Source organism: Salarias fasciatus, chromosome 18, assembly GCF_902148845.1.
Source record: "Salarias fasciatus chromosome 18, fSalaFa1.1, whole genome shotgun sequence".
Classification (NCBI taxonomy): Eukaryota; Metazoa; Chordata; class Actinopteri; order Blenniiformes; family Blenniidae; genus Salarias; species Salarias fasciatus.
Genome location: NC_043762.1, coordinates 8,493,034 through 8,506,549, shown reverse-complemented (window position 1 = coordinate 8,506,549; position 13,516 = coordinate 8,493,034). Strand labels below are relative to the sequence as shown.

Below are 13,516 nucleotides of genomic sequence, written 5' to 3'. Positions count from 1 at the left end.
ACGGGGCCTTAATAGCTCACTCTGGTTTGACTGCTTTTGTCGGTGATTTCAGTTGGGAGATATTCTATCATAAAGTCAGATTTGTGAAGGAACAGGAGAGATTGAACAAGATTGAACACAGTTATGATTTAAAAAAAAACATGAAGTTTGCAAATAAAAGCGAAGTAGAACCATATGAGGAAATGCCACAGTAACCGCAGTATCTCCGCTTAAGGCTGAGCTGATTTACACCTTTTCAAACACATTAAGAACAGAAGCAATCATAGGGTCTGTGGGGTGGCGGCGCTTTATTTCCATGTAATGATCAACAAATTATCTTCAACATGCAGTGACTGTTATTTTCTTTAACCATGCATTTGGTGTTGCCACCCCAATTCCACGACAAGTGTGAACATGGTATCTCTGAGGCAGAAGGTGCTCTTTTGCATTATCCCCATTATAATCTTGGACGGGAGTTGAGTCACATTTATCAAATCCCATGCCTGAGGCAGGGGGCTCATTGCCTCAATAAATCTAATACAGGCACTCAGGGATGTGGTGGTGGACGGCCAGGCGAGGCCAGATGGTGGAAGATCCAGCCCTCTGGTCCCCCATTCGCACTGATTCAGCCTTGCAGTCAGAAACTCTCAAGGCAGCAGCCTGCTGGGATTGACAGCAGGTTTTTCAGATGCCCGGTTTGATTGTCTGACTTGAATTCTCAGATGTGTAGCTCTGATTAGATTTGTACAGAGATATGATATTGCTATTGATCCGCTGTTTTCGAGTTAGGAAAATGGTGCAGCAACACAGTTTTTCTTGCTCGTCTCAGAGCTGTTTGTTTTCAGTGGAACTGGAGTCGTTTGTCTGAATGTGTTTTACTCTGTGGTTTGCATATATATATGTGTGCACGTACTGCAGCTCTGTGCGTGCACATGCATGCTCGCACAAACCCATCCGATCGTGTGTAGGAGTCTGTTTGTGACCTCTAAAGAGATATTGCTGGATTTACCCCTGTACCTCCTCTGTGTTATGAGTCTGCCTGCAATGTGCTGCTCACTGTCAGATTGACAGGGCGATATTAAAAAACCCAACACTTGGCCGCATCTGCACTGAACTGATGAAACTCCGGTCTAGCCATATCAAAAGCAATATTAGCACATGTTTGGCAGTGGCATAAAATGCAATAATGTTGCACACGGAATGACGTAGCAATATTGGTCCCCCAGGTGTTGAACGGGCACCTTTTGTCTTAAATTATTCTTATTTCTCTCATAAGTGAAACTTGGGCCCCATAGCATGCCTTTATCTATTACGTGAAGCTCATATTTCCTATGAGGATATTAAACATACATCCCTCGTATTAAGACAAATATGCTGAACGTGCAAAACGTAATTATAGCTTAATAGCATTCATCTGTCATCCAGTCTTCCTCTTTAATCATGGAAGTCATTTATCTCGCAGGTAAGGACAGGGCATGCTCTATTACATATTCAAATCCCCGTACATGCAGATATATGGACATACGTGACCCTTCATCTAATAAATTAGAGCCCCAAATTGAGCTCTTTGTTGCTATGGGCAATAACTGTCAGCAGCAGAGAGGCTGACAGTGATTCAAATCCAAGGTTTTCTTAAAAAGGAAGAGAAATATCTGTAAGGTGACTGCAGAGCAGAAGAGGAATCACTTCAAGAATTATGTTGACAGTCCACTTTGCAGGGAGCGTCAACTCATCTTGTGTACCAGAGCAGGTTCACAGGTTAAGAGGGGTTGGAGCGGAGAGTTTGATCAGACTGTACAACGTCTGAGCTTTAAAAGGCGGGATTGTTTGCCCTCCATTGGTTTGAAATTGCACTATACTTGCTCTCTTGCAAATTGGAACTTAAAATCTGTTTTATTTTTTCTTTTCTTTCCCCACTGCTGCACTGTTGCTCGTCCGCCAGCGGTTGTTGTGACAGCCCACAGACAAGTAATGAATTGATGAATGGGTTGCAAATGATATGAAAACCCCACTGAAACATAATCACGGGAGACAAAGTGATAAAGAATGTGAAAGCAATTAGAAATTGCACTAATTGCAGGGTGGCTTTGGCTCGCTGATGACATTACCATCACAGAAATACATTCAGTTTTATTCTTAGCCCCCAGTTTATGATTTTTTTGTTTTCAAACTTGTATTGCACAATACATTAAAGGATCTTCCATTCTTTTTGTTAACAGGCTTTAACTCAGTTTCTACAACAGCAGGCTGACAATAAAAAAGAATCACATACAGAAAAAAGGACTCTGACTGAACATAAGTCAGAGGCAGATAGGAAAACAACTTGCTTATTCCAAACATGGATGAAAACACTGATGAAAAGATTGTCCACGTCTGGATTCTGTTGACATTTCGTCACACTCACAGCCCTGTTATTATCATCAGATGAAGGATGTTGGACTATGCACTGGAGTCACAGCCGATTCTAATCAGGGGACACTGTAAACACATAACTGGATACAAGAAGGTGGGTTTGGTGTTGTTTGCAAACCACCATTTTAAAAAGTTGAATGTCACAGTTTTTTGGAGTTTTTTTGAGGGGGGGGGGGGGGGGGGGGGGGTGTTGATAATAAACTGTAATTGTTGTTAATAGTTTTGTTTGGTTTGGATTTTGGTCCATGTTTGTTCACTTCTCCTGAATGGTGATGAAAAGGCCATCAGAGATCCGTTGTTGGATGCATTATGCACCGATGAAAGACACATCTGGAGTGTAGATGGAGAAAAAACGTATTCTAAAAAAAATAACCTCAAGCAGCAGGGACTGAGATGAATGAGCTCCCTGACCAAACCGGGGTCATCTTATAGTCCTGTAGAGCTCATGTGGTAGAGCTCACCTCAGAGAAAGAATCTTCATGGATGGATGGAAGAATGATTGATACATGGTCTGTGTCTACATTATTCAGCTCTTTCAATAAGTTTGTTTTTTAAGTCTCATTTCTTCCTAATCTGTTTTCAGCATTGTCATGCCTGTGAGAAACTCACTTCCCCTCATCCCAGCTGTTTTTCTGTTCAGTGTGTGTGTGTGTGTGTACGTGTGTGAGATTGACAGTGTGCTCCGCCCTTGCGTTGATTAGCTCCGCCCCATATTGTACCAACTGTGCTTCCTTCTACCTCTATTATCGCGTTTCTAAAAATAGCTGTGATTGCACCCTTGTGTCCTTCTGGGTCCATCTGTGACGTTACTCATCCTCATTCCCTGCCTCTTCTCCCTCACACTTTAACATTTCTCTGTTGCGAGCTTTCTGTTTATGGAATAATACTCTATTAAAGATCCCTTTTGGCTGTGAACCTGCATGTCTTTGCTCTTTCTTACCAATCTGATAATGTCTTTGTGTGTTTCGGCAGGTATTCCCAGTAATCATGGACCAGTGCGTAAGTTGATCATGCTTTTTATTCAGCATGCCGACTGTCTTCCTCTCTGTTGTTTCACTGGTTGTGTTTCTGTGGGAAATTGTGCCTTGTTGCCCATTGATCAGCTTTTTTTTCCCCCCTCACGATGAACAAAAGCACCCATGTAATCGAAATGCATCCTCACAAGTGATCCAAGGCATGCTATGAAGAAAACTTTTCCCAAGTTTATTAAGAGGACAGGTTCTGGAGACATGAAGAAAGATCTGGATTTGAAGAAATTGTTAAAAATAAGTAGAATTTATGATCAGGCAAATTTATTTCCATTTTTTTTTTCCTCTGGATATCCGCTGCCTCTTTTGCATGTCATGCTGCCCTCTTTCATAGTTTGAAAATGTTTTCTTGTTCTTCTGGAATAAGAAAACACCCTGGACTTATGTCCGCATGGCTTTAAATCAGTCAGCAGCAGCCAGCTTAATTAAGTCTGACCTTTTAAAACTGTGAGTTGAATTTAAACATAATCAACCTGGCTTTTTGTACCGCCGAGAAATACATTCTAAGGATGAGCCGATGCCATTATTGGAAGAATAATTGTGCAGCATGGTGTGCAAAATGATTATATATATCATGTATGAGCAGAACTGAAAGGAAGAAAAAAAAACCCACCCGTGTCCAGATGTATGACCAGTGTGATTAGCAACAGAGAACGATTCTTCTTTCTACATGAGATTATTTGCTCGAAGCGCAGAGACAGATCGGCGCCCAGAGAGAGAGAGAGAAAAGGAAAACCATATATTAGAAAGACATTGTTCCAGACATGCATCCCGACGCATGTTGACGCCTGAAGGTGACTCCACAGATACCATGCATCCACATCTCTGCCTTTGTCTTGTGAAAAATCCATTCAGGCTGCATGCACACATTCTCTCTCTCTCTCTTTTTTTTTTTTTTTTTTTTGCAGTATCCCCTTTACTCCCTCTCATGTCTGATGAAACTTTCCAGTGATCCAAGGATAAATCAGTCCAGATGAGAGTGAATCTATGCATGCTGCCAACCTGCTTTAACAGCATGAATTATATGACAATCAAGTGTAACATATAACCTTTCCATTTTTACACAGATCGAGCAAATGCTTCATCTCTTGGTGTTGCAAACCGTAACCAAGGTAGGCTTATAGGCTTTGTAACTTCAGCATGACATTACCAGTAGAGAACTGACTGCTTGTTGATTGGCCATTTGAACACCCCTCCCCTCCAAAAAAAGAAAACATGCTCATTTCAGTATGCAGTAGGTTGTTTTCCCGAAGCTTAGATCCTTTCATCCTGCATGCACACAAGCGCACGCTGCTCTGTACAAGCTAGACCTTTTGTTGAGAGGGCAGTGGCGGGAACAGACCACATGCCTCATCATCACCTAGTCCACAACCTGCTAACCTCTTTGATCGGGCCCTCTTTTTAATTACCCAGAATGCTCTCTGGGGGTGCACCCTTTCTGCCATGTTCACAGGAAGTAAAAAAAAAAAAAAAAGCAAAGAAAAGATAGAGAGGAGAAGGAGAAGGAAGGAGAGAAGACGCTCCAGGGGGGTTTATGTAGATTGATCTCCAGCTATCTCCAGCTAATCCGCAGGCCCAGATATCCTCTGTAGTGAGTGTTAAGTCGCATCTGCACCACTGCTCACACAGCGAGGAAAGAAAAAATTAAAAAGAGACTTTACGGATTTCCACAATCAAAGGAGGATGTTTCCTGCCTTTTTTTTTTTTTTTTTTTTTTTGGCCTCACAGAGCAGAAATGCATCTTGGAATATAATCTAGTGTTTTTTTTACTGCCAGTAGACACAAACAGCCTGTATGGAGTTTATCATTTACACAAAAAGTTTCAAAACACAGCATCTGATGCTTTTTCTTACTGTGAAAGTCAGAGTTTTTGACAAGGAAATCTCGACCATCATGATTATAATCCACCACCAGACTCTGATAATAACCAGAGACCACTGGATTAATGTTGCTCTGGCTGAGCTCTGCACAAACACACCGCAGGCTCCGTTCACATGATAACTTCAAGTGAAAACACAAAACTTTTGCTGTGTTTTGGGGGACCATTTGCGCGACAACAGTGCTTGGAGCCACTGTTTCAAAAAAAGGTGGAACTTTTTGAATGCTCTTAAAAAAAACAACAACAAAAAAAAAAACAAGAAAAACTGAAACTAAATCTGTCTAAAACATATTACTGTATAAATTATATAAGTACGGTATAAGAGGTGTTGCTCATGAATGGGTCAAAAGCTATTTAAAAGACAGAAAACAATTTGTTCAAATCAACGACACAAAATCTAAAAATGGAAACGTAACTTGTGGGGTTCCTCAAGGATCCGTCCTTGGACCAGTACTCTTTCTTCTCTATATCAATGACATTGACACTGCTTCCAGCTTATTGAAATGCATCTTGTTTGCGGATGATACTACTTTGTATTATGCTGGAGACAATATAAATGAAGTATTAGAAATTGTAGAAAAAGAGTTTCAGAATGTTATAAAATGGTTCAACGCTAACAAACTATCTTTGACCAAATAGTAAGACCAAATATATGATTTTCAGTTACAGAAGGAAAGATGTTGACACAACACTGACAGTTGAAGGTATAGAGATCGAAAGAACAAATGAAATTAAGTTCTTAGGTGTACTGCTGGATGAACAACTAACATGGAAATCCCATATAGAGTATGTTAAAACTAAGATTTCTCAAACCATTGCTGTTCTGTACAAATTGAAAGAGTCACTTCACAATAATTCTTTATTTCTGTTGTACAATTCATTGATTATACCATGTCTGACCTACTGTGTTGAAGTCTGGGGAAATGCTTGTAAGACCTACATTGAACCACTCTTCCTTTTACAGAAACGAGCAATTCGTGTGGTGAATGGAAGTGGTTACAGAGACCACACTAACCCAATATTTATAAAATTGAAATCCTTAAAAATTAAAGAATTGGTAGAACTCAACTTTCTTAAAACAATGTATAAAGCTCACCGGAAAAAATTACCATTTAATTTACAGAATAGGTTTGCAAAGCGAGACAGTCAATATAGATTAAGAGGCACTGAAGTTTTCAAACGACTGGAGTCAAGAACCAAATTGAAAGAAAGATGCATCACAACAAAAGGAATCAATTCATGGAATAAACTTGACAGTGAAATTAAGAGGTCTCAGTCCATTCACATCTTCAAGAAATGTTTATAAGTCCAGTTATTGGGAGGGTACGACTCTGTTTTAAAGAATGGTCAAACTTAGAATGATTGTTTCTTTTGAAAATATTTCATTAAGGGTTTTTTTTTTTTTTGTATTTACATTTTGGGAAATGGTTGTATTTGATCTGTAATTATTTGTGAAATGGTCGTATTTATATTTTGATTTAGTGAAATGGTTGTATTTAATTTTGGATTTTTTTTGTGATATGTTAACAAATCTTGACAAATTGTCATTTATTTTATGTTGATAGGGGCAGACATCATAAGTCTCACTTCTTTCTGTTCATTTTCATTTCTTTCCTTTAAAAAGAATGAAACAAATAAAATCAATCAATCAATCAATCAAAACTAAAACTGAAATGAAGCGTTTTCACTCAAAACATTGTCTTGCAAAGTGAACCTTAGTCGCTTCATTAAGCTAAGCTAACCATGAGCTGGTCTTTTTACATCGTCTAATGTCTCTTCCATGACATAATGATGCGTATTTCTGAAAATCTCACAACACTCCTCCAGTGGAATCTGACATTTTTGACTTGAAAAGCACTGCCGAGCAGAAAACGACAGCCAGGTGCTTCCTCTCCTCAGATATCGCAGCGACGCCACTGTCAAGTGCTGCTCTGCAGCTGACATTGTATATCGAACTTCAGAGCGCTGAATCATTGACTAATGATGAAGCCTTCATGTTAATATGATAACTGGAGGCATGGCTGAACACAAGTTTCGGCTTACACTGACATCATGGCAAAAGATATCGATTCAGTGTAATTGAAGCAACACTATTCTGTCTCCGAGCATATAATTAGCAGATCCTGTATCTGAAAACCGTCTTCGCTTATAGTTGATTGCACGGGGCGAATCTATAATCATAAAAGCCTTTTTAAAAACGTAAAATCTATCTCTATGATTCAATTTCAGTTTGTTTTTATCTGCAGGTAAATAAAGGTACTGCTGGGTTATGTTTTGTTTTTTCAAACTGAATTTAGTTCGTATTACTTGGATGTAATGAGGGCTTCATGACTAAACTGATTTCCTCAGTTTGCTATTCAATAAGACTTGCGTCCTTTCTGTATAAGATCCAGATCGTGCACAGAAAAGCGATGCTGTGATCCTGGACATTGATCTGTGACTTTCTGCTTGTTATCACAGTGCGGTTTCTCAGACACTCCAGCTGCTGAGAGTCGCAGGACATCAAGAGTGTACCGAGATGAGAGGATTACAGAATTCAGGGTGCAAACAGATAACCGCTTAAAACACGATAAGGAAAACGCTGTCAACAATTCATGTATCACGGTGTGTTTTATGTGCACAGACTGAATTTGTTCCAGTGTGACTGGATATGGCAGTGTAAAAGACAAAATCTAATTCAAAGCATATTCCTCTCAAATGCACTCAAACATATGAGATGTAATTTAGGTGTTTGTCCGTCCTGTCACTGTTGTCTTGATGCCGTGGTGAATCTTCTCCTTGTTGCTTCGTGCGACACCCGGACCCGAGGACGGATGTGTCCCAACAGTTATACTGCTAAAATGTCACACATCCGGCAGAGGTGTGAGGCGCCAATATATCTAAGAGAGAGCACACTGCTGCTCAGCCGCTACTGGAATTGCTGTCTTCTCACTTCCAGCTCGCACAAGTCCAGCAGTGAGGGAGAGTGACGCCACACAGGACAAATTACATCCCGGTGTATGAGTGAAGGTTGCTGGGCTGGAGAGTGTCCGAGCTGACTGAAGAAGCATCCTGATCAAATCTCCAGAGAAGAAGGAAAAGCATGCAAAGCCCACACAGAAAGGCCTTGTTTTGTAACTCAATCCAATAAGGGCCAGATTAAAAAGTTTTCACAAAGATAACATTTATTTTTTAGCTTGTTCCCCCAGCATGAGAGGGGAAAAAAAAACGTGTATGTTCTTATATCCATTATCGACGGTGAACAAAGATGTCAACTGACAAACTTCTTATCATTTTACACACACTCTTTGTTAAGTGAACCAAAGTAATGGATGTCTTTTAGTCGGGATTTTGACCGCACGCTGTGGGGCTCCACAAAGACACCGCAGGCTTAAGCCTCGGCATAAGCAAACTAATTGGGCTACTGAGGCTTTTAGGAAGACAATGGTCCTGAGGGTCTGCTGGAGGACACGCAGATTATCCTTCGGCCACAGGCAACGCTGTTAATGTGTGGACGAGGCAGCTGAGACCATGCAGATCCCATGGAGGTCTTTTCCAAAACACACGGAGCAGGTGCTTTCCATTAGCTGTTAAAATGAATAAAGCCTGATTAGACGGCGCTGATTGGGGTGTTGCCAGAAGGTCATTAATGCTGGAACTCACCGAGGACACGGCGGCACCACTTTCACTTCATTTTCATGCACGGAAAGTTCAGGCTCAGACAATTTTTGGACTGCACAGTGGTCATTTTGTTGTCCATTACAGGCAAACAGTATTCAAATCAGGAGATGAATTTAGACTTGCTTTGATAACAAACAGATCAGTCAGAGAGGGAGTCAGTACAATATTTGTTACACCTATTTTCTAGCTTATGCAAACTATAAACGTTTTTTTTCTTTTTTAAATGATGCCTTTATTTGACAATCCTTTATGAAATTAAAACACCAAATATGTTTCACAACTATACTGATAAATTAACCCAATAATTATATGCAGTAATTAACATTGAGCAATAACTTCACCTTTTTCTAAAGTGCCATTCGTACAAATAATTAAAAATCAGGTGCACCATCTTTGTTTTCTATAAGCTGTGGACTTGTAACTGAGGGACCCACCTGATAGAGTTTCAGAGGGGTCAAAGCAGCAGGGAAAAACTACATTTTGGGACACACTACAGAATGATCAGGATGATTTTTGTTCTGGTACGGTCAGACTCAGCAAAGGCTGGATTGTTTGATGTCGGCAAATGACATTGTGTCCGTCTTTTTACTCACCTCCAACTCAAGCTATAATGCACACAGTCCACATTCCTGCCATTTCCATGACTTTTTTCTTAATCATTTTTCTTTTCAGTGTGTTTTTTTCGGAAAGTAAGAGGCAGACAGCAATCATAATTGCGTCTTCCTGTTTGTCCGTGTTTCTTTACATTGTAGTCACATTCGATTACACGAGATTTGAAATATCGAGCGTGGAGAACCTGACGCTCTGCTGAAGAATCGCTTCATGTGTGGTGTGCTCCGTAGTGCACAGCACACACTAGAAGACCAAAAACAAACAGCACCAAGTCGTGGCCGCAACATGGAATCTACTTCATTTTCAGCATTTCTGCTCTTTGTGTGTAATCGGACATCCTGTTCAATACATTGCCATGTAAACGTCGAACTGAAACACAAGATTTCAAATTAGACGGTGTATAAACAGAGCCTAAAACTAGAAATCAAGTTTGTCAAGTGCAGGATGTAAGAGACTCAGCAGATAATTAAAATTGAAAGCATCCAACAAGAGCAAAACGAAGTGGTGTTATCTCGATATCCATTCATGATTAAATCTTTTATTGTAAAAAACATTCAATCTGGAATTGCTGTGAGACAAAGCCGGTGCACACTGAAAGTCGGGAAACTCATCCTCTTTCTGTTCTGATTTTTTTTTTACTTCAAACCAAACTGTGAAGAAATAGTTTGATTTAATTGGAAACATCTCGATGTTGATATCACTGTGAGTTTGTGTTGCAGTGAGACTTTGGTGTCATCTTTTAACCTGCCACATATGAAGCCGTCTCTCATGCTATTAAGTTCCAAGAGCAGCTGCTTCCTAAGTGAGGAGCGGCTTCAAGAGCTGCTATTTGCTCCTATAATGCCATTATTATTACATTTTTTATGCACACATAAACCCAGTGGAACACAACAAAGCCAACATGACAAATCTCTCCAGACTCTCGGCAGCAGAGCCAGACCAGGCTGGGAAAGTGGATCTAACAAAAGTATAATTTACAGCACTTCATCACAAAGTTATTGAAAACCCCATATTGGAGATAAAACCCTGTATCCACAGGTGGAATTTTCCATTTAAAGCACATAACAGCAGTGGTGTCTGCGTGAAGTGGGTGAGAATATTATTGAGTTAAACACAATTCCAGTGCCTTCTTAATCAGTTTTGGCATGAGCTATGATTATTTGTTGAGTTTATTCTGATGCATGAGCCACATTACTGAAAACCAAAAATGTGATTACTATTTATGCAGGGGAGATATCCAATTACACTGAAATCTCTTGGCAAATATTACCTCTTCCAGGATTTCACCTCTGCTTGCAGAGAGGCTTCCTGGGATAATTGAGTCTTGAGGTTTTTTGTTTTGTTTTTTGAAATGTGAATATTAGCTTATGTAGTTTCTAATCAATCGCCAACCAAACAAGAGAATTCAGTATGGCTGTTAAAACTGTGCGGCGCTGAAATCACTCCCTTAATTGTAGCCGTGTTGCATTGTTTGTTGTAAGGTTAACTGTGGAGATGAAAACAGAAGCAATTGGTGAATTACCTGCAAACGCTTATTTGCATATCAAAGGTTGCGCCGGTGCGATGGAGCCAAGTATCCGTCCCGCGTCGTCGTCTTTCTGTCTCCCTGCCCTCAGCACAGAGGGGCAGTTTCACAATACTCTGGCAACCTTTGATTCACTAATCATTAATTTCACCTCATCGCTGCCATGGTTTGCTTGCTCTTTTGTTTTGCCAGGATTATTTGCTCTCGAGTCCCTTTGGAGCTTCCTAAAAATACCCATTGAAATGTCTGTTTTCTTTTGTTCTAAACAGTCATTGTAAGTGTTTTCAAAGGCTGCTGCCAGTGTTTTACTGTGCATTTAATAAGTGCCCTGCTCTCTGTGCCTCCTCCCCCTGCTCTTTTCTTCTCGCGCACTTTTCTGAAGTCCTTGGCTTTACCCTCTCTAACGTGTCAGCTGCGCTCTGAGGACGGCGAGCGTCGCAGACAGGACAGGAAGAGGCAGCTTGTGCCCTGTGAACCTGCCTGTTGATGTTCTCTGCCAACCCTATCACTGAATGATCTATTAATCACGCCTCCCTGTCTCCCCCTGCCCTCTCTGCTTTGTCTCGGCAGCCCGGGTGTGTGACAACGCGATGCTGCGCTGTCAGAACGGCGGCACGTGCCACCACCATCAGCGCTGCCATTGTTCCCCCGGCTTCACGGGCGTCCTGTGTGAGCGAGCGAGCTGCCAGGGTCCCGGGGACTGCGATGACCAATTGTCTGGACGGGCCTCGTTCCACCATTGCCCCGGAGGCCTCCAGCTCGCTCTTCCCCTCGTAGTGCTCCTGCTATTGATTGTTTCCCTTTGCTGAGAGACCTGAACCAAATCCTCAACCAAAACCCCGAGACCACAAACGCTGGGACTGAACTCTCGACCTTAAGGACATGAAGAACAAGGAATGTGCGGACAATGTGCTCAGCATAAAGTATAATTAACTGTTTTGTAAATCCCAGGCCGCAGTGGAGGGTGACTGTGTTATTTGTGCAACAGGCGGTGCGCTGAGGCTTTACGCTGATGATAGAAGGATTTCTAAGAGACCCTGCGCTGCCACTGTTGTCCCATAAACTTCACAGAGGAACCGACTGGAGCCCTTTGCTTTGCAATTATCCCATTAAAGGCAGACTGGAGACTCCGCTCAGAAAGAGCTACTACCCACATTCAGAGAGCAAACTGTACAAAAGTAGACACATGATTTCTAAATATCTTCTCGAATTATTAAAAAATGATAGTGTGGATGGGGAACATCTTGAAACATCTTGCCTCACTGCCTCCTTCCTTACTCGTAACCTCCTCTCCCTCATCTCTGTCTTCCCCTCGTTCCTCACCTCCTTCCTGTGCTTTCGTGACCCTGGTGATTTTGTTTTGCTGAGGGGTGTTTGGTCTGTTGGGTTTTTTTTTTTTTGCCAAAATGCTGCACATGTATTATTCTCATGCCTCTTACGAGTACCGATCTAGTCCTTTTTTTTTTCCCTGTTTTTTTTTTTCTTTTGGAGAGGCTTCGTAGTCATGCTTGAACTCAGCTGTATGGGGAAAAAATAAATTGTAACATACTGTAACTGTATTTAATTTTGTATAAAACAGATATTTTCATGACTACGCGAAACGGAAAGATGTGTTACTTGTTTTCTATTGCTGCCGACCTGTCCTACCGTCGATGTGGACTCTGAGTGCGTTTAAGGAGTTTGGCTGTATCGTTTCTTTGCTTGTGTGGCACATGGCGCTCCTCGCCCGAGAGCTGCTGTCAAAACTATGTTTACATACACACTTACACAATATACTACCACCAAAGCGAAAAAGAAAAAACATGTCTTTGTCTTGTTGTTGAAGCGTAGTAATTTTATTAGGTAGTAACATGACATTTAAAGACAAGATGTGTAGAGTGAAGCAGTGTATTGTTTGTAGAAAAGCCAATGACAATAGCTGAATGTCATTTTAAAAGATTTTAAAACCCTACCGATGCCAATCATTGACCATTTCACTGAAGCAACAACAAATAACTTCCTGGTCCTATGCCTAACGGTTGTTTTTTCCTTCACTGTGCTGTAAGACGTTGCTTGTTGTGCTCGTGAGATGTGGGAGAATCAGAAGAATTTTGAGCCGAAATCCCATCAACTTTATGTAAATTCGGCGAGAAGACACGGAGAAAAGGAGATTGCACGGCTGTCGCAGAGGTTGTCCGGCTCGAATCTGTTATCAGATCTAATCCTCGAATCAAATGGGAAGAGGGGAAGGCTTTCTGAGCCGGTACGGCTGAAAGCCTGCATCCTGCTGCGGGAGCCACGGCACGGCTGCACGTTCAGGAAATGAGCTTTAATTTCATGGAGGGTCAATGAATAGAAATGAAGTTGCATCCCACTGGGTGACATATTGAGCACTGAGACCAATTTCATTTGAGAGATTAATTTTATTCCCGAGGTTGTCAT

The 13,516-nt window shown here is 41.2% G+C and overlaps 1 protein-coding gene across 3 annotated transcripts in view; it reads left to right on the top strand.

The window, feature by feature from the left end:
* The window catches only part of LOC115405833 (netrin-G1-like), a 65,773-nt gene extending 53,165 nt beyond the window's left edge, over positions 1 to 12,608 (top strand). For 2 of the 3 annotated variants that reach the window (XM_030115570.1, XM_030115569.1), the window contains exons 5-7: positions 3,364 to 3,390; positions 4,487 to 4,531; positions 11,666 to 12,608. In XM_030115570.1, the coding sequence (XP_029971430.1) occupies positions 3,364 to 3,390; positions 4,487 to 4,531; positions 11,666 to 11,904 (311 nt within the window). In that variant the 3' untranslated portion in view covers positions 11,905 to 12,608. The remainder of the gene's footprint in view (positions 1 to 3,363; positions 3,391 to 4,486; positions 4,532 to 11,665) is intronic. The other variant, XM_030115571.1, reaches the window with a different exon arrangement.
* The last annotated feature ends 908 nt before the right edge of the window (positions 12,609 to 13,516 follow it).